This window comes from Molothrus ater, chromosome 1 (genome assembly GCF_012460135.2).
Source record: "Molothrus ater isolate BHLD 08-10-18 breed brown headed cowbird chromosome 1, BPBGC_Mater_1.1, whole genome shotgun sequence".
Classification (NCBI taxonomy): Eukaryota; Metazoa; Chordata; class Aves; order Passeriformes; family Icteridae; genus Molothrus; species Molothrus ater.
In genome coordinates, this window is record NC_050478.2 from 113,006,319 (window position 1) to 113,032,229 (window position 25,911).

Consider the following 25,911-nt stretch of genomic DNA (forward strand, 5'->3'; position numbering starts at 1 on the left):
CAAGAAAATAGCATCAGTAGATTTTTTTGGCTTTTCTTTATACCATAGCTTATAACATTGCGCCTCTTAATGCCAGCAGTCTGTGTCCTGTCCTGATTAAAAAAAGCAGCCGTAAGGAAGCTCCAGAGTCTCTCAGTGCACATTAAGGACTGTGCACAGGAACTATGATATTTCATGGTGTTCTGGGCACAGGGTCGTGGAGTGTGCTTTCTAACTCACCCTTGGTTCCTTTGGAGCGTGTGCGCAGCTTTTTATTTTCCCCATCTGCATCCATCTGCAATATTAACACAAGGTCTTTAATTCATACCTTTTGCCATTGAGAAAAAAAACAAAAAAACAACACTCCAATACTTTTTTTTTCACATTTCCAAAGGCCAGACAGTAATAGGAAAAAAAAAGAATAATCATGCCTTATTAATCTTGTCAAAGAGATAAAAAGCCATCTGTGAATATCTAGTAAATACCTATGAGATACCTTTAATGATGCAGATTTGTTTAATAAAGTGATAGTTATGAGTGACTCTGTAAGGTTTAATTATGAGGTCTACAGGTGTTAGCTGAAGGCATAAAGTTAGAAAGAGTAATGCTGCATGAATGCTGCTTTCTGCATCCACCTCCTGAAACAAAAGGTCCCAGAAAGCTGCCATGACTACAGGAACTCTGCATTTTTATTGTAACTGAGGCATAGCTCCATAGATATTTTGGAACCTGCATTTCTTACAACTTCGTCCTTAAGGCATGAAACCTTCTTGCTTGGCAATGCATAACTATAGATGTACAGCTTTGAAATTCTTCAACACTTAATCAACTGCTTGGAAGAGACAGCGAGTTATGGATTTATAGATTTTTTGGGAGGATGTAGTGTCCACATTTGTATTTTATATTAAATAAAACCAAACCCAAACAATTAAAAACCCCAGAACCCCCCAAAAGTCAGCTGATGTCATAAGTTTTCTAACTGCAATAAGAGAATTCTTTCAAGATCAGCTGTTCTCACTACACTTTTGGCTACATCTGAACCCAAATTGGAAATATGCACCTTCTGGTCTTGGATGTGGCCCAGACACATAATTATAGGGGTAGGCTTTCAATCCAGGGATTTTATTGCAAACCCCTGAAATTCAAAGGGATTAAGATTTCATGTTGTGGTGTGGAGAACTGCAGTGACATATAGCAGATTGTACAACAGTGCAATTTTGACCATGTCCAGGGAGGCAAACTCCTTTCTAAAAGTAACACTTTATACATAAGAAAGACTCTATCACCAGGAATTTTTTTCTAAGCAAAATTTTGGGGACTATGGAATTTTTCTTCAGTCTCTGAAGGAAGCTTGCTATCTGTCTTTACTTGAATCTCAGTTTCCCTGTTTGTAAAATGGTGATGATAAATACATTGTAGACAAAGCAATTCCCATGAGCTTCTGCAGATCAGTTTGCAGACACCAGTGTCTGATTTATGAAACTGTGTTGGGCGATAGGTAGATATGGAGACCAGAAGTTGCCAGGCATCTCTCCCTGAAAAATGTCACAAGATAAATACTGATGTCAACAGAGGATCCTGTCAATTATTTCACTTTTTCTTTCTGAGGATCTGCTGAACTGCACTGGACTGAGGAATGATGCAAGAAGTCCTGTTTGTGCCTTTTTCTATTTATAGAGTCTGAAGATCTGAGTATGCTTTATTTTTAGCTCAATATGACTCAGATTACTGAGATGGTTCGAAGGTCTTATCTGAAAGAACATTGCAGAATATTACAAAATTGACCAGAGAAATAAAGAGTAAAGTCAGCCTTTCTAGGGATAAAAAGCATTTCTCTAATTTCCTGGGGTTTATTTGTTTTTATATATGTTTGAACATTATAAGCAGATATTGGAATCAAATTACCAGTTTGAAAGAGAGAACACAAACATTTGAAAAGGGTATTCATGGACTTGAAGAAGTTTAATTCTAGAACACAGGTTAGTGATGTCTGAAATGAAAATATAAACTGATGGAAATGCACATCAAAGCCAGAAAATTATACCTTTTCTCTGTTTAAATTTACATCTGATATTGATTGTTAGCAGGGAAAAACATGAGGAGCTTCTGTTTATGTAGTGGGGCTGATGGCAGCCTTTACTTGTTACTATCCTTAAAAGCTGGAGAACGAGTTTTTGCAATGTGACTGCAATGGTAATGGGAAACATGGCTCTGTTCTCTGATGCTGAGTTGTGATTGAAGGCACTGACCTGCCATAGACTTATAATAGGGGAGCAGGTGTGGCAATGATGGACTTTAATTTCCTTTAATAAACCTTTTATGTGCCACACTTTTACTGCCATTCTATGCTCTCCAAGGTCCTGCACATAATAGGTTCATTACTTTTGATTACTATAGTCTATTGAGACAAACAACTCCAGAACACACTATATATTATGTTCAGTTAAACCAATATAGACTATTTATCCACTGTGCATTATTTCACCTGCAACTCTACAGACAAAATTAACAACAGCTCCTGTAAGCTAAAACTATTAAAACCACTGGTACTCCTTTGTCATCATTTCATAATAAATACCACACCAATCACAGTGCTGCTCTTTTAATTATGAAACAAAAAGCGCCCAATGCTTCTACTGAACAGCAGTTACTTTGGTCTAAACAGCAGGTTGCATTGTGATGAATATTTAAAAACTGCACAAAGAGTGAAAACCAATGATAAAATCAATGCAGGTGATTTTTCAATTGATTTTCTTTCCTTGTAAAAGTTTCACACTATGAGATATCTTTATATCAACTCAAACCTATAATTTATAAGACAGTTTAGCCTGGTGCATATACATATCAAAATAATCATCATGTCTGGATTGCACAAAAGACACCTTAACTTACAAAATAGTCCTATGCATTAACTTGAATTACAAAAGTAACTGCATGAAACTGAAATCTCTAAACTGTGTCAGCAAAATAAAAACCCTTCTCTTGCTCAAAATTTAAATGTCTTATCTTTGGAGTTTGACAGTTCTTTTAGAGACGGCCTGATACTGATACAAAGTGAACGAAGTGTCTCACTTCTGTTTTTCATCTGTGTAGTGATAATTTTACATGAAATCACATCAAAGGATGGTCAGCAAGAAGCATTCAAACTTTCAAATCACCCATGGAACAACAAAAGGATTGAATTCTGAGAAATTCTAGCCAACATTGTTAGAGGTACTTGTTATGAAGGTGTTAATTTGAGACATGTATCATTACTGTTGTGACTGTAAAGGTTGGATGGATTCTGGAAGGTGCTTCATGCTGTCAAAGCAGGGGGACGGTCACCCTCCCTCACACTACATGTGTTGTCTTGAGTCAGGAATCCATAAGGGGTAAATAGAATGGTCATGTCTGCACAAAATCCTCACACAATATCTCACTGTTAATTTTTTTTAGCCATCAGGACCATGGGGATAATGAAATGTTTGCCAGGAAAATTTTATTGGGGGTTATAGTCCCATAATTTTTAAGGACAAGCTTTATAAAAATAATGGCCAGTGAATAGTGGAACTAAGTCCACTTAATCTTTTATAGCTAGATTCTTTGATTTGATGGATTTTAAACTCATCTAAACATTCTCTTTTCAAAATTAGTTGAAGCTAGCTAATGGACTCTGAAGGAATTAGTGGGAAATACACAGTCAGAAACACAAGGACAGAGGTGTAGCAGCTCTGCAGTCCCAAATCATTAAGCAAGTAGGCTAAGAAATAAATACTCTCTGCTTCAGTTATATTCCATTTCTGTGATCTCAAAATTTACTGAAGATATTGATGTTGAATTATTTTCTGAACACATGTTCCAATAAATCCCCTGAGGTTTATGAATGCCCTCTGCCTGACTTTGTGAATTTCATTCTGGTCTTTCTTCCACTTTTCCTTCAATATTGATTGAGAGTGTAAGTCAACAACTAGATCACAGAAAACTGACTGGAGTCACTGACAATACCCCAAATTCTGCTTGGCTGAAAATGTAAAAATTTACTTTTTAACTGCTACAGGATATTCATGTTTCTCCAGATTAATTTACTTGTCCAATAGCAGCAATCATACTTTCTGAGCAAACTATTTCAGAGTTCCTGGCTGCAGGAACCAAATGGTACTTCTTTTGTTTTTACATCTCACTGCAGTTAACAGACTCAAGAGCAGCACCTGGAAATACTTCCCCGAGTGAGAGAATCAGGATTTGGCTCTGAGTTTGGCTTTTTGTGTGCCTGGAGTCTGTCTGTGCACATGTGCATGTAGTGATTTTATAATAGGATCCAAGAATATGACTAACAGCTGAAAATAGGGCATGTGCAATAAATTATAATAACGACAACAATAATAATAGCAACTATTTCAGTTTACTTGCATATTTTTTATTTTGAATTTCAGAAACTGAATTGACACTACTATCTGGGTAGGATAGTTTTACACCACATTACTGTGAAATAAACTATGGCTTAGGGAAGCCAGTGCTGCTGACATAGGTAAAAGTGAAATGCATCTCCTGGAAAGAGCTCATGTAAGAGCTATGCGGTTTTTAATTTCCATTGTAATCTTCACACAAACATGGCTTTCCTGGAGTGGGTTTCACACTGCTGGAGTGTCAGTCTGTTTCCTTTTGCAAAACTAGCTAGAGGAATAAAAATCACCAGTTCATCTAGAGATAAAGAGTATAAGATTTATCATTGCACTGTGAGTTTCTGACTGAAAGTTATACCTGATTTTTAAAATTAAATTCAGGGAATCATTTCACTGGGACAAACTGTACCTGATTTTGGTAAAGGAGGTCAGGAAAAAGAATCATTTTCTCTACTTTTTTTAATTTGTGAATTACCGAAGTTAGTATTGAGATAACAGCTATGTCTGTCACAAGCTTGGCGAACTCAGTCAGAAGAAAAAAACTCGCTGATTTTTAAAGCACACAAATCCATTCTTAAATCTCCAACACAAGTCACAGACTTAAAAGATGAAGTCAGATTCTGCTAAGGACAATGAACAGGACTGTGCTATACTGTGTCCCAAGGTGACAGGGCACTCTATGTACTTCTCTCTACAGTAAATAATTCTCCCTACAGTAAAACCCGCAGAGCAAGATTTTCAGTGGTTTTGATACTTATATTTCGATATTTCTTTTCACTAACTCATGTAAGATTTTACCACAAAAAAAGAGAATAAAGTCATAGAGAAAAAAAATTTTAATAATCTGAAGGCAAGATTTCCTATAGCCCACCCAGAGGAGCAGATCACTATTTCTCTGAATGTCTATATGTGTGCTGACTAAATCTTTCTCTTAGTCTATGATAACATTTTTAATATGAATTTCTAATCTTACACTGACAGTGAGAAGTATAGTGAGAGAAAGAAATGAAGAGAACACATATAACAGCTTCTAGAAAAAGTTATGTATTTTCATTGCTGGCCGTAAAAATAATCCAGAATCCAAATACAATTTTTTTTAGGAACATTGCTTGCAATGCGGTTAAAGTTTCTTGCTCTTCTTTTTTTTTCCTTTCTTTTTTTTTTTTTTAATAATATGTTGATGACAAGAAACAAAAAATATTTAGAAATATACTCCTAAAGACTATCACTAAAATTATGCCCTTTTTAGTGATTTTGACTATTCTTAACCAAGGAGTCATCACATCTTTATTTTTGAAAATTTTGCTTTAGCTTGCTCAAAGATGTGCCTGATTTCTCTAGGAAAAAGTTGAATGACATGGAAATAATTGGTTCAGCTCAATGAATTTCTTGGGAATTAAAATAAGTACATTTACTAAATGCAAACTTTAGAGCATGTTTATAACACATATAAATCATCAACAATTTGGCACTTTTTACTGTGATTGAATGGTGTACTCGTTTGTGAGAAGTAGATTTTTTATATTGAATTCACTACTTGAAAAATGCAGAGATAAAATAAGCCTTAGATCAGAGGCAAGCTTGACCAGCTTTGTAATGAGGATGATTTATTTTGATTTTCACTTCTGATTTCTGAGTTGTCACTGCTGTTGTATACTTCATCCATGCAACTTTGCACAACTGGCCATGCTGAATATAAACCAAAGCCATATGTTTATGTCCTTTTGCCAAACGACTACAGCAAATAGTTCTATTATTCCCTTAGGTAACCGACATGTGCCAAGTATTTCTATTAGTCTTCTTTACCAAGGCTTTAGAGGGCAGAGTCACAGCTTCATAAAATTAAGGGGCAACTGCCAGTTTTTAAATTCAGAGAAAAATTATATAGTATACTAAGCTGAAATGCAGCTCAGACCAGGCTACTTTTTTGGAGGTTTTTCTCCCTAGATTAATATTTTTTCTGTAGTTCAAGGTGTTGTCACTATTTCCTGTGCTATTATACATTAAACATAATTATTTAGAAGAAAGAGTCAGTAAAAAATAAAAGCTTTGATGCTTTGAAGTCTTTCTAAATACACTAAAGTTTTAGCCCACCCAACTGCTATATAGCTAAAAAAGACCCAAACCAATAAACCTCACACATATATATATAAAAAATCACCAATAAGTTATGAATAATTAATTTTAAATTTAACCAGTGCACTGTGAAATATATTTTCATTCTTGGAGTAATAAAGATTCAAAGATACTTGTGTTACTGACAGTATGTATGGCTAAAAAAGTGTAGTTCACAAACTTAGGAGTTAGAATTTCTATGCATTTACAAAATTTCTCATCTCTTCTACTGTTTAGTACTGCTATATCTGACTGTTGAAGACTTAAACCAGCAGATATTATGCAAGAAAAGTGATCCTAGTGCATGAGGCACGACACATGAAACCACATAGTATTCTACTACTAATATATAGACATATTTCTACTCAAATAAAATTTTGTAAATAAATTATCCCACCTTTGCGTGTTTCCAGGTGAAAATATGTGCAGATTCCAAAGGACCAAATTTGTCACACAGCCCAAGATGCCTTGCCTGATTTAACAGATAATCCTCAAATTCATTCTCTAGAAAAAACAGAGAAAGAAAAACAAAACCAACAAAACAAAAAAGCCCAGCTATACTAAATAAAACATAGGTGAAACGAGACACTCTTTAAATCAAATGGGTAAATAATCCTGGCGCAATATTTTCTTCAGCGGTTTTTCAAAGATAGGGTGTAGAGGCATCGATGGTGCTTCTAAAAGGCATAATGAATATGGTTTTTTTCTTTTCTTATAGTAATTTCTTTACATCATTATTTCCCTCTTGTGAAATAGACCTGCTCTAAGAAAAGTTTTTCATCTTGTGTGGACAAAAATCTACCATTTCTATATGTAGAAATCCTTAGTCAAATATTTTAATTGCATCAGAACCCCTTTGACTGAGTGGGATGGTTCAGTTCATGATGTAAAATAACTGAGAAGCATTCTGAAATATTTTAAAAGCAGAAGAAAACCCCTCCATTCTATTTTTTCTGCCTTCAAATATTAAAATTTAAAGTTTGGCAGGCTGAGAATGTTCTCAGCTTAAGCCAAATTAAGGAAATCTTTGACATTTCTCCATGCTGAATTTTTATTCCTTTTTGTGAGGGACTTTATGCTAAATCAACAGTGACAGCAGAGGAAGTAGAGCTGCAGAAGTCTACATCTGAGTGTACAACACCGAGATCCTTGTTTTCAGAAATACTGAATACCCAAACCCTCCTAACACTTAAAGTTCTAGGTACCTGCAACCTGGAAGAATCTGACAATGAGCAGTTATTCAGGGCAAGTTTTATTTAGAGGTTGCTCCTAACAGTAGTGACCAAAACATTAAAATTTTGCTCAGTTGCAACTTCAGAGGTCTGTTTCACATATCATCCTGTGTATTTTGTAAAATCAATCTAGTCATTGAAGATATTCCAATTATGGCAAAGTTTGCAAATAAACTTTCAGAACTTTAATTGTTCTTTTAATGATATCTAATGATGTCTTTTTCAACAAAATTTTGAACGTTACAGTTCTGAAATTGCAAAGGCTCATTCCAAACAGATTCTCAGGGAAACTGGAGTTTCTTGAGTGACTAATTTCTGCTTGTGTCCCAATAGATAGGATGCTGGTTTCATCCCATCAAGTACTTTTAATTATAATCAGTACACTTTGATCAAATAATGAAACAGGCAACAGATGTAAGATGATAAAGAAGGGAGAAAACCCAGAGCAAACCATCCCAATACCAAAAGGATTCTTAAAGCTTTTTTTGAAACTATATTTTACTTGAAAGAGATTATGTTTATCCTCAGAGACCCATTTTCCTGTTATTCTATTTCAACATTCATAATACAAACTCAAAACCACAAAAGAAGTCTCAAAGCCTTCTACCTGCCTCTTCCTCTTTGTTCAAAACACACTAACCTAAAACAAAAGACCGCTGAGAATAACTACAGTGGTGAGCAAAGCTTTCTAAAGACTTAAACTTAGCGGATTTTTGTCTAAAAATTCTAGCAACTTAAGTATTTATTAACAATATATTTTTCCTTTATTTTCTCAAAGATTGCCAATAAAGAACTAAATCACATAAGGGAGTAGCTGCAACCCCTTTGAGTTCCCTGATGTCAAACTCATTAGCATCCGAATAACCACACAGCAGCACATCATCTGCACAATTGCAATTTTTTACTACTTTTAATAGCGTTTCTCAAAGGGCTCATTTTCAACTTTCTTCAGTGGTTAGTTGGTTCTCTGGGGAAAAGGAGCTTCCTGACGCTCACAGCTTCCACTCAACAACCAGGCCGTTTGCTGTCAGCAGCATCAGCCCTCTGCCCTAACCCCATCTGCTGTGTCTCTGCATCCTAAGGGACCGAGAGTTAAGACAGCACAGCTGAGATCCACTTGGAAAAGTGCACAAAGGACAGGGAAAAGCATACTAAACTTTGCACATTTAGCTTTACATAATAAGCTAGTGTATTGAAGGTCCTCCTTATGAGAAAAGGAGTTTGAACTGGGATGAGTCTGTGGGGCAGTTTTTAAAATAGTACTGAAGAACTACATGTAACAGTGGCAAAACACAAAAACCTGCACCCTTCTGCTGTGTTTAAACACAGCAGAAGTTACTAGTGGTTAGTAAGTTTAAGTGTGCTGGGTTTGATTTCCTTCACATTACAGGGTGCTGGCTGCCATTCAGGTGATTCGTGGGTGAGTACCCGCATTCGAAGATAGGGTGTCTCAGAAAAAGACTAACACCATGTCATGCATCTGTCATGCTACAAACAGGGTCTGCCGGATTATGCTGTGTCATGGGATGTGACATGCCCTTAATGTAACATAAACTGTGTGTCACCCCTGTCCTCACTCCAAGAAGTAAGTTATATTTCAAATATAAATGTTGGGATCTGATAGTTCAGGTAGCAGAAAAAGACTTGGAGCTGATTTTACAAGAATATCAAGGCTTTATACTGAGTCTATTTAGGAAGTTTTATGAGTTATAAAATTGATCATGGGCCAAATTTTGAGGTATTGCAAGAACAAAAATCTGCAATACCAACTGGAGAAAATAAGATCTCAGACACAAGAGCCCACAAAGTACATCAAACCAGGTTGTTGGTGGCTTTGATGATAAGATCATTGTTGATAGAAATGAGGCAGAGCTAACTTATTTATTTGTCAATCAAGGTTCCTTGGTGGGGGTCACTCCCTTCGGGTCCACATGTATCTTCATTTCACCCAATCTATTCATAGCTTGCATTAACTTATTTCTCTTTTTTAATCAAGAATTCAAAACAATTTACAGGCACTAAATTATGCTTACACTTCAACTGTCTATGTGTCTGAACAGTATTTTTTATTCTAGAAGGTGAAGGCTACTTGCCTATAAAGAAAGCTTCCATCCTTTTCAACCATCATCTCAATTCAACTAGAATAATAAACTTTATAAACCCACAAAGATGGAATATATGAGTTGCTTGATTTGTCAGTGTAATTGTTCAGTGAAGTCACCTGGAGCCTTTGCAATTCATTCCTTGGTTTATAGCCATTTCCAGTGCTACATGATTTTGTACTGACTCTGAAGTGCCAGCCTACTGAGATCCATGAGTCATACCAGGATACTGATGTGAATGACAGTTTAGGTCCTGATCCTCTACATCAGATGTTGGTGACAAATCCCTTCAAACAGCTATTTTGATTGACCCATCGTCTGTGGGTAAAAGTCCACTCATTCAGGTCAGATTACCAGAGCTCCTGGGGATTTTAAAATGAGAAAAGACATATTGTAGAACAAAAAAATTATCTCATCAGAAGTCCCAAGTTGTTTTCTCTATCAGAATTTCGATACTCAAAGCTGCACTATATTTGTGAAAGATCCCAAAACTTTTTTAAGCATAATAGATTCCATTTCCAACAGGTTAATTTGATTTTCTCTCATTTACCACATCTTTGGTTGATATACTGCAAATGCGAGAATGAATCATGGCTTCAGTTTGTGATTTGTTAACTCAGAATAAAAGTAATGTCTAAGAAACAAAATCCAATGCGCTCACCATTATGATCCCTGAACATTTCTTGTGGTTCTACAGTGACAGTGAATTATCTTTCCCAAGACAAAATGATGCAGTGTATTTAGTATTTGAGAAAATAACATGTGAAAGAAAGATACCATTACAAATAAATAAAGATAACTCTGGACTTCAGTAAGATCTTTATCCTGCACAGTCTGAAGTCTGTGTCTTTACATTAAGTTCTGCACAAGCCTCGGGGAGATCCTGAAGTACATGTAAAATGTTCAGCTCATGAGTAGCTGAATTTCAACACCTACACGCTCCCTGCAAGAAATCTGCAGGACTCTACTTGGAAGCATTTTCTTTTTTTGTGTATGATTTGAGCTTCAGAAAGGAGTTTCCTTGGGGCAGAGTACTCGTCTTTACCCTTGTTTCATTTAGTACAAAGTACACAGGAAGCAGGATTATTTCTGTTTCAACAATTGCATTTTCTTTCTCAACTTTAATGCTAAACTTTATCTTATTTTGTTCTACCCTGAGATGAACAGAAGGCCATGTTAGTGTGAGACAGGCTGGTAACCCAGGCAGTTGCCCTTCTAGTACCTCTAAAAAACTTCACTTCCACTTATCCTCTCTTTTAAAAAGGGCAGTAACTCCAAAGCCAAGATCATCTTTCACCAAGCTGAGGAGTTTAACTTTCACCTGATTTAAGCAACAAACTATCCCTCAAAGATGCCGGAGGCTTTGCTGTAATTAACATAACTGCATTTAGATGCTATTCATGACCGATAATTCCAACACCTTGTGAAAAAAAAAAAAAGGTTGCAAGCTGTAAACATTATAAACATATTCAAATAAGCTTAACGCAATCTGCCATGCTTATTTCTGCCTAGATCATGGACCAGCGAAATGGTTAATGCAAATGGATTTATAATTTGCTTTGGGGGGCCAGTTTCTTCTCCTTATTTATTAGCCCAGCTGATGGGGCAGATTTGATGAGGCACTTCTGGAATAATTGAGTCATCACACAAAGAAGGCTGCTAGCATTCAGAGTGGTTTTATCAGCAGCAAGCAGGCCTGATTACTGACAATTACACTCTGATCCGGTGATGGAGGAGAAAGAGCCAACGAGTGGGAAATGTCCGTGTTTCTATCCAGGAATAATTTCTACATTCATTTTACATGCTAAGTGTTTCCTATCTCTGCATAATAAACTGTAAACAGGAATAGATGGCACAATGTCCCTTAATATTTCCTGGTAATGAAGACACAAATGTACAGTGAGTGCTGATAAATATAGATGAAACATAAGCTATTCTCTGAGTCGGTATTGTTACCTTTAGAATAAATGCATTTTGGTGGTAAAAGCATAATCATAGCTAATGCAAAAAAATGACAGAAGATTGAAGCTGTCCTTGTAACTACACAGAAACTTTGTAAAAGTCCTGTTAATCACGACTGCTCTAGAGGCTCATAAGCTGAAGGTGATATACTGGGAAGAACATCATTTTGTTTCTCAATAGTCAACTATGTAGGAACTCTTTTGCTTCGACACACTAAAGGAGAGCAACAGCAGTGACCTCCATTAACACTTCAGGGATAGAGCACATCTCAATGCTAAACTGAAAAACAATGGAGCTGGTCCTAGAAGACATCTTCACCATGATAAATTCTCATTTCCCTCTCATCAGCTTTAAGACAGTGTTCATAATGAATAATAGAGCTAGACCATAGATTTCATGAGTTGTGTTCAGCAATACATTATTTCCTTTAGAACATTATTTTTATAGCAATTTAGGTGCTGTAAAATGACAGTTATTAACAAAATTCTGCAAGCAGAACTTTGAAAAACTGTTTCTTCAGGAGAAAAAAAAATGGGGGAAAACATGAAAACAGACATAGTGGACAGTTGAAAAGTAATTTTGTGTTTGTTGATGGGCAATTATAGATTCAACTAGAAAAAGTTAATGTCCTAGTCTAGGGAGAGTTTTCCTTTTTAAGAGTTGATCAGGCATGAAACACTGAATAATAAACTTTTGCATGCTTGTTTATTCCTTTTCCTCTTCTTAAACTAAATTCCTTTCCTCTTCTTCTTGTTTATTCCTTCCTCTTCTTAATTTATAGCTTCAAAAGAGCTAAAAGTTATTCTCTGCTCGCCGACAGTAACTATGGCAACTATGTTTCATTAAAGTAGCCACTTAACTTCAAGGCTTGTGTTACAATGATATGCATTATTTGGAGTAAAACCACTCCAGAACAACCTTATGATTTCAGAGTAATTTTAAAAGAAAGTTCAAAGAGTATGCGTCGTTGACTCTGGAACACAGGGTTTGTTTTCTTCTAAAACATGTTTACTCTTTTCCAGCCAAGATAACTTTCCCTGTGGAGTCATCTCTGTTGTGAGGCACTGCGTGGGGAGACCGCTGCTGCCTTCAGCAAGAGATGGCCACGCTCTGCTCATGGAAGAGCTGCCCAGTAGTGGCAGGATTGAGGCCAGCAGGAGATGCCTGAGAACACAGATCAGCAGAACCAAGATCAGCGAAACTGTGTGGGTTTAATTACTCTGTTACTGCCCTCTTCCGTGGCAGGAGGGTCCTGGTCCGGTTCTGATGTTTGCTGCGCACCTCCTGTTTAGCTGCCACTGCTACAGTCCTTCTACTGTACCTGTTTTTACATTTAGTTAGGAATTTATGGGTTTCAAGGGCAACTCATTTATGGGGTGCTGTTATGGTTGCACTGGATCTCTGTGGAAGTTCTGAAGCTGGTTAGGTTTAGTAAAAGTGGTCACTTCTCAAACACAAGCATAACCTAAGTTCCTCTATTCACTCCCTGTGATTTTTGACTGTTCCAGCCATATTATTTTAGAAATATTTAATAGTCAGAATTGGTACATCAAATTCTGGGGAAAACTGTTGCTAAATAGCTGACTGGACATTTTCTGACATGGAATCAAAAGGAACAATAAACCTAAAAACGCAATCTACTTTTATTAAAAGAAATATAAAACTACCACTCTGCTATCCTGTGCATTCATCTTGCCCTTTCTGAACAAGTTCTCTTCATTAGGCATGACAGGCATGTCCCAGGAAAGGGAAAGTCACACAAAGGGAAGAAGTGTGCCTTCCCTCAACATGCAAATCACATATGTTCATTAACTTCAAGAGTGCCATGTGAAGTACAGTCTGCCACCATTTAAAAGACTTGTAATGACCCTAACTGCTAAAGATAATGAGGCCTTTCTTACACTATTGCATTGCCCTGAAGATCTTAGGAACATGTTGAAAAGCACAGGGAAAAAACCTCCAAGAATAAAACCACCTTGCAAATCAAAGTAAAAATTGACTAATACTTGTCAGATACAAAAATGTGCATGTCAAAAGTTCCTTTGGACAGATTTCTTATGCAAAAAGTTTTGCTCATCATATGTTTGCATCAGGTAAATCAAGCAAGGAAAAGCATGTTCAATTTATTCAAACTTATGAAATGAGATCTGCATCACCAGGAGTGGTGGTTCAAATTCTCTTTTCAGAACCTTTTATGATTCTAAAGTGAGACAAAGATTATTTCCTGAAATGACACCTGTCTTCTGTCGTAGGCATAAATAGAAAGCACCATGATTGAGCAAATAACTGGGAAAAAGGGATTCTAGAATTCTCTTCCTGCCTCTGCCACTGATCTGTTCTGTGCCCCTCAGCAAGTCTTTTCACCTGTCAGCTAAATGAGCATAACAACATAGAGTGCTGTAAAGTGCTTTTGTGCATTTCTAAACACACTTTAATGTAGCAAATATTATTTTCATCATCATGGATTCATCAGTTCAGCAGTAGCTCATTTAACTTCCTCTGAAACTCAACTTGAAATGTTTCCTCTTTCACTGCAGGTTTTTTTACAAAAAAAACCCAAAAACCAACAAAAAACCAAAGAAAAACAAAAAAACCCAAACAAAAGAACCCAAATAAAACAAAAAAAACCCCAACCAAACAAAAACCCCCAAAACAAACAAACAAACAAAAAGAAATAGAAAAGGACAACAGTGAGAAGGATGGCTACTAAAAAAACATATGGTGAACAGCAAAATAATTTAAAACACATTTCCTTTCTCTTCTCTCCTAATATCTTAGGCAATCTGGATATAACTGTAAACTTTACACATCAGACCCTTATCATAAAAATCTGTTTGTATTCCTGTATAGAGAAACGTTCTCAGAGAAAATATCTTTAACTATTTTCCTTTGAATATTTTTGGTCTCATTGCTGAAAATGTCAATAAGGTGTGTGTGTATATATATATTTACTTATGAGTGTATATGAATATATATGTGTGTGTGAGTGTAAATATATACATTTCTGTGTATATAAATTTATTTACATGTTTGTGGTAACATTAAGTTCAAATATCACACACAACAAGCGCTGTGCTTAATTTAAAATAATTTGAAAGAGGAAAGTTTGTTTCAATATGAACCCTCAGATGTGTGATAAAAAATGACCAGTGGCACTGAGTTAAGAATAACACTACAGGAACATAACTCTGTAGTACTATTTTATATTAGAAAAATAATAGTAATAATTCTATTGCAGCAAACTGGACTATGGCAAGACGAAAAAATGATCCTGTGGAAAGATGTCTTGCAAACTTTGTCACTTAAAACTCAGTTACCCTTCAGATTCCCTAGTGTAAGCCTGGTTGCATTGAAAACAACCAGGACACTCTAGTGGACCTCAATAGTAGAAGCTATCTGCAAGTGAAAGGACTCACACACACTCAGTGTTAATCACACAGGTATACAAATACACACTCCTGGTCAGAAAGTCTGACAAAGTGAGGTGATCAAAACTATTTTGCAAGTGACAGCTGTAAACAATAAACAGCAGTTTAGGACTTCCAAGAGCACTAAATGAAATTTTGTTATTTTAGGTGATAATTATTTCATTCTTGATAAGTAGGCCTTAATCAGGTGTCTGTGTGCAATAGTCTGGTTTGTTGTTTGGGGTCTGATTAAATCATGGGCTCTGTGTCTTGAGTTGGTACCTGAACTGCCAAAGTGCGTGCAGAAAAAGGGATGGGCTGAGGGGTGGTTTTTGTGCTCAGGGCATAATCCTTTTTTTTCTCTTTTTATTTTCTTATGGTGTGCTTACCTATTCAGGAGACAGATTTTTGCTTTCTTTTGAAGAGGTCTGATCATTTTGCATCAGAACTGTGTTCTGACACAAGAAGTTGTAGCTGTGACTTTTAAATAACCAGCCTCACTAAAGACTCTATTATGGCAACCTACAGCCTTAAATCATTTTGACAGTGCATTTTCTGCACTGCCCATGTACTTGGAGGCTGTCCTCAAAACACTGAAAGCTGGGACAGTGTTCATGGTTAAGAAAAGTCCAGAAGCAGACAAACAGGTGGGCACTTCTTTCAGAAAAGGCCTTTTTAGATAGCAGACCTTTTGTACACTGGTTCTGTCCTAGGCTCCTTTCAGGGGCTACACCTGAGAGAGAAAGTGAATTATCAATGACATTTTTTTAAAGAATCAGTGGTTTAACACTAATTTCTAATCAGATCCTACAGAAAGGAACAGCTCGCATGGCAGCTGTACTTTTCCCAGGGTTAATTACCTTTCACTGCTCTCTACTAATGAGTCAGCTGTTCCTGTCATCACACAACTACACTGTGTTCATCTGTAGCTCTAGCTGTGGACAAACACAGTAGCTAGAGCCCTGTTTACATATTGGCGAGGTTTGTTGTGCAAAGAATTTGCAAAGCAATTTAAAAAAAAAGAAATACTTAAAACTCCTTCCAATCCCATATTTTTTTCATGGAAAAAACATTGCTTTTTGGGCAAACACCATGTTCTCCACGTTACTAAATGCATCAACAGGAGTAGGAATCTAAGGATATAAAAGCTAATGAAAGGGGGGTTTTTTGCAATATTGCATAATAGTTTGTATCAGGAAGATAAGATCCTTGTAGCCATCTAGTTTATCTTACCTGATTGTTGAGTGAGGATATTTATTTATAGCTTGCTGATCTAAAAACTAGAAAACTTCTTTGTAAAATATTGGTTTAAGTAGTATAAGTGATAATAGCACAAGAATTAATGCAGTTAGAGAAAGAGTTTGTATTATTTTATGTGACAAATTTTAATAAGACAATGATTTAAGACTTTCAGTAAACTGTTCATGTTTTGTATGTAATTCCAACAGGTAATTCAATAGCAAGTAAATAGAACACATAATCTCCAGCTAGGTTGAAGATGTATTTTTTCTCACCATATATGATCAAGAGTAGATCTCACTACTGGTTATTTCAGCTTTCTTGTGGGAGGCTACAAAGACTATGGCTAAAGACAGGCATAGTTACAGCTCTTCCAAAATTCAAGTCCTGTTTGAGTCAACATTCAGAAAATGTTTTTCATATAACTGAGGGTGGGACTCTAAACTGGTGCATTTTTATAAAATGATTTGATGCTGAAAATATCTCTGTGGAGGTTACCCTGATCTGGGGATGTTTCCTCAGTGTAAGATCTGCAGGTGTTAGCAGAGAAAGCAAATTTTCACCAGACACCAAAGGGACAACATACACACACGTCATGTGAGTACATGTCATGTGAGGGTGAGCTCAGCTACCTGCAGTTCCATCTGCAACAGGCCTGTGTATGAAGTTATTATTTGAGGCTGAATTCCTTGCTAGCTGTCACATGAGATAATAGAAATTGACAAATTTGTGGCAGGAACATAGACATCTTAATATAAAGATGGAAGAAGAAATTTAAGCTTCTGGCTTCAGGTAAACCTTGCAGGACTGACAGCTCAAAATATGATAAATTTCCTTTTGGGAACACAAAAGCAAAGCACCATGGCATTCCAAGGGATCACTTCAGTGGTCATCTAGGAAATGAGTAGTACACTTTCCTTAGAGCATTATTGTGGCAAACCACTTCTTTCTGTCAGGCATCCTAGGTTGTGCAAGTTGTATTGACAGCTCAAACACTCGGAGCAGAGAGACAATGTGAGCTGTGTGGTTATGCTCTTTTAAAAGGCAGATATTTATTTATTGCACCATTAGAAGCAATATCCTGCTTGATTTTGGATTAAGTGAAAGTGAATTTCCTGAAGGTGCACTAATTGGGTTTAATGATTCACAGAAACCCCTGATCACTCAGGTCAGACCAGGGAAAACTGTTATGTAATGCTCTTTTTGTCTCAGATTCTTCCCCTGACCATATTCCTTCTTCCAACACACTGTATCTCACTCACTGTTCCTGAAACAAAAAAATGAATTCCCAGGGATAGCATGACTATTCTCCATACAGTCAAAGTCTTCTCATGTTACTGGGCTTTTCCTAGGTTTCCTGAGTTCTCAAGAACTTTATATCTCCTCCATCCATGGGCAGGAAATAGGGAAAAATCCTTTCTAAATGGTGAATAAAAAGCTTCACTTTTGGAATGAGTTTCACCTTTCCTGAGATCTGGTTTGCTTAGCTTGGATTCTGTCAGTACCCAGGCTCAATATCTCCCTAGTAGAAGAAGGCTTCATGTTGTACACTGAAGGAACTGGGATGCTAGGAGGCAGCTTCTCTAAAGAATCTGTTGAGCAGATGATATTCCTATTGTGAGGATCTGTGCAGGAAATTCAGGAAGAAGGAAAAATGCCAAAACCCATGGTGTCTTCCCTACTGTTTCCTCTTATAAACTTTACTTCTTTACTCCTAAAGTATCATGTAAACGTAAAAGACGGGGATCATCATAAAACTAACAAATGGATGCCAAGCCCCAAATAAACAGGGAAGTAAGCCTTGTGAGGGTGTCTGAAATGCTGAACTTGCTGTTTGTAGGCTGGCAATCATTGATTGAAAGCAGCTTGCACTTCCTCAATATCCCAGTACTATTTCCCATAATCACAATATAGTAGCATGTAAGTCACATTAATAACAATAAAAATAACTGGTGTTGCTAATGTTGTTGCTATAAATAACACTGGGCCCAAAGTATTCAGGGCTAAAGCTGTTTATTCTCTCATGCTATTCAGAATGACTTAGGGATATGTAAGAAGACAATTTCTGATGATAGACACTAAATTTTTGATTTTTGGGAAGAAAAGTCTGAGAATATTATGTTTAAGTTTTCGAAGAAATATTATAATTTCATAAAGATTTGTGTTTATTGAACTGGTGCCAATTTATATCACAATAAATGCCCACAATCTTGTGCATGCTTTTCATTGACTTTGAGTCTGTGGAAGTGCTACTGGAGGTGCAGAGTCACTCACCCTTTGTAGAATTCATCATTTCAAAATAAGATCAAGCTGAGCATTATCTTCCAGCAGAATTTACTCCTGTGCCTATCCTACCCTTGGGGAAAGAGTATGAAAAGGCAAAACAGCATCAGAGACCCAGCTATTGCTCCCTGCTTCCAAGGCCCACCTGTGCCTTGTGTGTCATGGATTAGGGAAGTGCATGGACAAATACTGTCCTATGGGGATCATCCACTACACAAGGCTAAGTACAGATCTGTGGAGTTGCATGCAGCTTTGAAGCCTGAAGGAATCTTGAATTGCTCACTAGGAGAATTTAACAACTTTGTCTTGATCAGAAGGAACTTTGAGAAGCTGTCCTTAGGAATTTAAAAGATGATTTGTTTAAAAATCACATGCCTATGCATTAAAATCATGGGATGATAAATAATTCTGTAAAAATCTAAACTTGTGTCATCAAATCTCTTGAAAAATGAAAGAAAATACTTGAAATCTATGCAAAGTATGCACAGCATCTGAAATTTTTATCTGAAAGCTTGTTTATAGTTTATATGAAAGCATGGAGAATATTGAATCCTTAAAATCACCCACTGAAATAGTGCAAAACCGTAATCAAATCAATCTTTCTATTACTTTGAAGCTCAAGAAACAGAGTCTTGAAAGCCTGAGGAGACAGAGAAACCACGCCTAAAACTATCTCTGGATGCTAAGTGGTGACTAACAGGAAAAAGAAAATTTCTGGAAATGCTTCTATCAGCAGTGTTTAAAAAATACAACAGATTCAAAATATTTTTGAATTAATGGATATTGATAAATCTTCACAGTATGATTCTCTTTATTTTTAAGTAGTTTTGAGAAAATAAACTTTTTTAAAAAGGAAATATAATGGCTTCTAAGGAAAAAAAAACAAGGAACTGAAACCTTCTCTTTTGTAAAAATTACATTTCAGGAGCAAAATTTAGTCCTCTGAGCTGCACAGCAGTATTCACTTCTGTTATTCTGCTCTCCTGCAATAGCTAAGTAGACAAAGATTTTCATCAATGTCATGTAGGAGAGGAGCAAGAGGAGACTTTTGATCTACGGTGTGTCATGTTATCCATATCAGTGTCTTGTATGAATATGAGAGAAATATTTCTGTGTAGAGACAATTTAAGAAGAAATCAAGTCCAATTTGTAGGCTGGATGGGAAAGACAGGATTCATCTTCATAACTTTACATGCCTGAAAGGCAAACATGTGTTTCTGAGGCAGTAACTGCTGGATTCCCATGGTCTCTGGGTAGCCTGTAGGCAACCTGCAGGCATCTCTGAGCCTGTGTAGATGTGTGATGCATCTTACTCATTTCATACCCTTCAGGGTGAGATGAATTGCACACAAGAAATGTCTCTTTCCTCTGACTCTAAAGGGAATCTGGATGACTGGCTCAGGTCTAGCCACTTCCACTGTGCACGCTGACATTTCACCAAATGGTGATTCCTAACCAAGGAACCTACGGCCATCACTGAACAGCATCTTAAAGCTGAAATAGCACGTATGCCATGTGAGCTGTGTTGTGAAGTAGGGCTGGGAAGGCAAGAGAAATAGATGGGAAAGCATCCTCCAGGAAGGAAGGCAGTGCCAGTCCTTGCAGGAAAGAACTGGCAAACAGCGTGAAGCTGATGAGCAGATAAAAGGGAGCACTGGTAGATGGTGAAACTTACAGAAAAGGAGAGTTAGCTGCAGCTTTGACATGAGCAGTGTGGTGTCAGAAACACGGGAGAGCCCAGTGCCAAGAGGCAAAGGAGAAGGTCAGCATGATATGGTAAATATTTCTTGTCTAGATATAGCAGAAAGAAGACAATCAAGTTCTAAGCAGAACAGAGAGAAACAGAACTCTAAGAGTTGGTACAGCCTGAAACACCATCCTTTTAGTGTTTGCATTGGACAATATTTTAGGAAGGAACTAAAGTGATTAAATTCATCACATGGATTAATGCCTGATAAATGGAAAGGGTCTGATATGAATAAAAGTTGCTAATAGAACTTATCTGTGTTTCTTTTACTATGAACTGCCACACACCAGAGGAGCCTCATGTTACTAGTGACAGTGGATCTGCATTTAATTCTTTTGTATTGCTTTGTTTTAGCCATACATGATTCCACCTGTCCTGTTTTATTTGGTGTCTTCAGTTCTGAGTCAAGTTTTCAACCATGTAAGTAAATAAATTAAAACCCAAATTCTTTCTCATGACTTTTTCTGGCCTTTGGGAGTTAATAAGAACCAGATTTTCAAAAATTAAAATGTCATTATGCCTGCATTGCTTGCCACAAACATACCATTTTTTTAGCATGTAAGGTGTGTGTTCAGGCAAAGAATTATGAACACAATTCTTTGCTTGATTTGTGAGTGTCAAACAGATCTGAGTCATATGCACTCAGTGAAATGCAGTGTAAAAAGCAAAATGAAGAAAAATTTTACAATATTATTATTACTGCTATTATTATTATTATTATTATTATTATTATTATTATTATTATTATTATTATTATTATTTCAAGTATTTACCCCAAAGGAAAAAACCTTGTTGGTGAAATTCATCATATCTAAACAAAAGTCTGGCAGCTTAAGTATATGAACGGGGGAAGGGAGACTTATTTCCTGAGTTTCAACAGATGTCATACTTAATTGGTTGTGAAATAAACCAGAGCTACTCTCGGCCTGTTTCCCTAGTTTCAGCTGTGAAGACACTTTTAAACATGTGCATTTCCCTCCTGCTTCTCATAATGAGGGTGTGGGGTGAGAATCAAACCTCCAAAAGGAGTAAAGCAGTGTGCATGCTGCATACAGGCCTTCAGATACACTAATTAAACAGAAGTGAGAGTTGTATCTTTTGTCCCTGCAAGATACAAATCAATACAGAATGAGCCAAGACAACTCTGTTGAAGGGTTACTGCCTTTGCCTTCTGCTAATATCAGGAAGTCACTGGACTATCCCATTCTGCAGATAGCTTTTCCATCTTCCTGTATTTTCCCTCAAAAACACTCTCCTAAATCACAGCATTGTCAATATACTACAGCTAGCTGAAATGGGATAGTTTTTTTTATTTTTCGACAGAGAAAGCACCTTAGAGGTTGGGGTTTTTTTCCCCTTATGGTTGTTTTCTGCTAGAAGCAGAAGAGTAACACCACATTTACCACAATGGCATCTACAGAGATTTTTTTAAAAAGAAAGGGCAGTCAAGCACAAAATAGTTTGGCTACACATGGTGATGGACACAAAAAAACTTCTCACAGACCAAAAGCCCAACCATTTGGAACTGTGGCTAACCAGTAGTCAGTGGTATGCTAATATAAATAAAGTAATTTGTTTCTAAAGGGCTATGACAAAGAATGTTAGCCATTCATGTTATGCCTTATTGGATGTAGCCCTATAAATCAAAATGCTCTTTTGAGCTTCACAGGAAAAAGCTAAATATATGATAGATGCCTCTCTGTGAAACTCAGTAAACAAATTTAAAAAAAAAAATTGGAATAATGTTTGTTAAAACATTTCAAATGGAAATGCAATGAGAATTGTGTAAAAAAGAAAAATTAAGGCCAAGGTTAAATACATTTAATTCACCTGTGGCAACCAAACTGAACAATATTTGTTCTTTTAGTTTAAACTTGGAACCCAGATCCCAGAGGTGCTAGGAGAGAGCTTTAATCCCTAGAAAAAAATTCAAATTCCCAAAGTGTGTGATGAAAACCAGTATAATCCTTCCTGAAGTGAGAAGCAAAATAGAAAATACTTTTTTTTTCCCTATTAAAACAAGAGCAGTCAACATGATCTTTATTCTTTTAATGTTTTACAGGTCTGACTTTCGGCAGATGACCTCTCTTGTTTGTCCCTACATGTTTTCCAAAATATAAAAGTGAAATAGAGTCCCAAGGGCACTGTACTTGAAAGGTTATGAGAGTTAGAGAATTTTAACCATGCCTGCCAAATCAGCAGATGGCTTGTGATTATAATTATATGCATCAATAAAACGAATAATCTTTACAAAATTTGAATTTCTACTAAAGTAAGGGATTTAGTAAGCAGATGCAACAGAATGCATTTTCTTTAACCCTTTTTGTAGACAGTACTGTTTATTACAAAAATAATGGCAAGGTTCTCCATAGATTAGCTTGGACATACACTTGAGCAATAAATATATGTTTCTTTTGACCAAGTGTCAATGCTATTTAGTGTGATTTATGTGCTCAGTTGCACTCTGTCCGCTAAATGTTGAATGCTTATATATAGGATGATTCCCATCAGACACATACTTCAAAATGGTCTTTAATTTTATAAAATGTTAGAGATGCAATGAAAATGTCATGTGCACTCATTCTCTCCATTTTTGTTGCAGTGCTCGTTCTTTCTGTTTAGGATTTGGTGACTTTCCATGCCTCTTACGGAGTCTGAGTTAACCACATTATCAGTGAAGAAAATACTTTTTCCCTAAATGTGGTATATTTAGGAAAGGTGTTTTGTGTGTGTGTGTGGTTTGTTTTTTTTTTATTTTTTTCAATTAGAGAAAATATTTTTTTCAATCAGAGAGAAGAAAACATTTTAATAGGAAAAAAAATCACTACTCTGGTTTTCTATGGCCGCCGACTTTACTTTCAAACTTACTTTTGTAACAAGCTCATGTATGTTAGATTGTGTCAAACCTCTGCCTTAAGGAGGAGAAAATCACACAGTAGAAAAAATTAAACGAAACAAAACAAAGCCCTAAGCCAAATTTATTTCTGGACTGCCCCATAAAAATTCTATTTGAAGACATGATATGCACATTCTTTAATTCTTCTAATATAGTAAGGAAAAAAAATTTGAGAGCAATAAGTACATTTTCAAAAAAGTCCCTATTTGGCACACGGTAGCTGTCTACCTACAGTATTTTAACATTTATTTTATTCAAATATTTAAATAAGAGCTTTAATTTCAGGAAGTTATATATGTTCATCTTTTTAGCTCCCCATGTATCTCTGATGAGAAGAGTGCAAAACAATATTTTCATGCTCATTAAAAAGTGGATTTTTACTTCAGAAATGACAGCGCCATTACTCTGTACCATGTAAATCCTTCTTAACATAAGGATTATTGACCTGATAGTCCATAACAGTGCCTTTGGAGCCATTACTACTTTCCTGTGCCAATCCAGATGCTGTACATGTGCTTCAACTTGGGGGCAGGAGGGGCAGCGAAAGTGTCAAAATTTCTCTTGAGATTTAGGGAACTGACCTAGTGACTCCACTGCTGGAAAAAGAAGACCACTGTTTAGAAGAAATTGGGATCTCCAGTCCTCATTTGAACCAATGTTTTGGAAGAGTTCTAAAGCATATTTTTAAATTTAAAGCCCAACAGAGCAGAGTTCAGATACAAGTCTTTAAATGAAAATCTAGCTCTTTTGCACCAAAGTTCCTTAATGAAGGGAAAAGTTCAAATATGAAACCAAACCTGAAATATGTGCTAGCAAATGTTATTTGAATCTCTTAAGCAAATCAATAAAACCCTCATCTTCAAAATGCTTTCACACCTGCTTTACTGTATTAAAGTGAGCCATGGACCTCACCTCAGTGGAATCACTCACGTGTATGAATGTTTTCGTCAGTGTTCACCTACCCAAGAAGGCAAACCCTTTTTCATTCTAAGATAACTTTTGCTGTTGGGTTATCACTCTTTCTTGAATCAAAAATCTGTTATTTAGAAAGGCAAGAGTGGCTAGTATCATTAAAAGTCTTCCATAAACTTAAAAGAGAGAAATTCTCCTCTTCTCCAAAGAAATTTGATGTAAGGACTAAAAAAATTTAAGGGGAATTTTTTTTTTATTATTAATTAAACAACATCTGTAATACTTCAAGATAATTAAAATCCAGAAACACTGACTTTGCTTATGTAGTTTTTAACAATCCACAACTATGCGCACAATAACTATAAAGTGACCCGATCCCAGGTATTTATGTATGCTTCCAAAATCAATCAGTTCAATAAAAAACTTTGGTCTAGACTCTATATATATATTTATGGATATAGTAGAATATAAAGTTTATTCTGCGTGCTATCTTCTAGATTTTATTTTGGAGCGACAGCATCAGGCCTTTATGAGGAGATACTTGCTTGTCAGTAATATTAGATATTTTGGGATTACTGGCTTGAAAAACTTTAAACATGCAAAAAAACTGAATTAGAATTGTTCAAATCAACTGCATAATACCACAAAGTTTTTCGGATCCACATGCACAGCTCATACTCTGGAACTGCGCACTAAGATAAAGGTAGAGGCCTCATACTGGATTGTAAAGTCCAAAAAGTCGAGTGAAAAGTGGTTTCTAAAAATCTGGAGTGTTTCATAGAGAGATCAGATGAATGACATTAATAATCACAAATCAAGTTTTCTTTGTCTTTTCTCTTAGGTGTAGTAAAGAAATGACAAAGATGAGGAAAAAATGAAGCTGTGAAAAACTACTGAAACTTACTGAGGCTCAACCTGTCGGATTACAGAGTGTAATTGTCTGATTACAGCAGCATGATTTCTGTAAGGCTGCTGCATGTGCATTACCCCCATGAAACCATTCTTTGCTTTTAACAGTATAAATAGATGAACTTATTAATGAGGTGAATGCTGAAATATCAAATACTCTTTACTCTTGTTGGTGTAGGTATGTAAAAAGGATACATGACTGTGTCACAGGGATATGCTAAATTTTAAAAGCAGTGGGGATGCACTTGAACATCAAATATCTTGGAATATTTTCTGTTAAAATAAACTGAAACTTAATATCAGTTAGCATATTTTAAAGCAAAACTGTTGCAAGACCGAAGCTTGCTAAATCTCTGTTGGTCTAGTTTTGAATTATAGGACTTAGAAAGCTTGCTTTCTGATGCCTGAATATCTCATATTTGCTAAGGTAACACAGGGAAAGCATTGCTGAGATGTACACAACTTTTAAAAATATGGAAAATAAAATGGAATACACAAATTTACTTCAGTTTGGTTACTTTCTCATTATATTTTCTAAGCTGGAATTACTGGGAAACACAAAAGCAGATATAACTGCAGATATACCTAATATATAGGTGAATACAGTTTTTTGCATATAGGAACTTTTTAATGAGTATGCTCACGTGTATTTGTATATATTCATATGCTCATTCCCCTTTGCAAGGAATCATCAAATGTTTCTGTTAGAATCTCACATCTTATCTTAGTGTCTGTAAGCTGTGGTG

At 36.1% G+C, this 25,911-nt stretch overlaps 1 protein-coding gene across 1 annotated transcript in view; it reads right to left on the reverse strand.

Moving 5' to 3' along the window:
- Window positions 1-25,911, reverse strand: part of ST18 (ST18 C2H2C-type zinc finger transcription factor) — a 95,542-nt gene that overhangs the window by 68,258 nt on the left and 1,373 nt on the right. Inside the window, exon 2 of the mRNA XM_036378952.2 lies at window positions 220-274. Coding sequence (XP_036234845.1) covers window positions 220-274 — 55 coding nt within the window. The remainder of the gene's footprint in view (window positions 1-219; window positions 275-25,911) is intronic.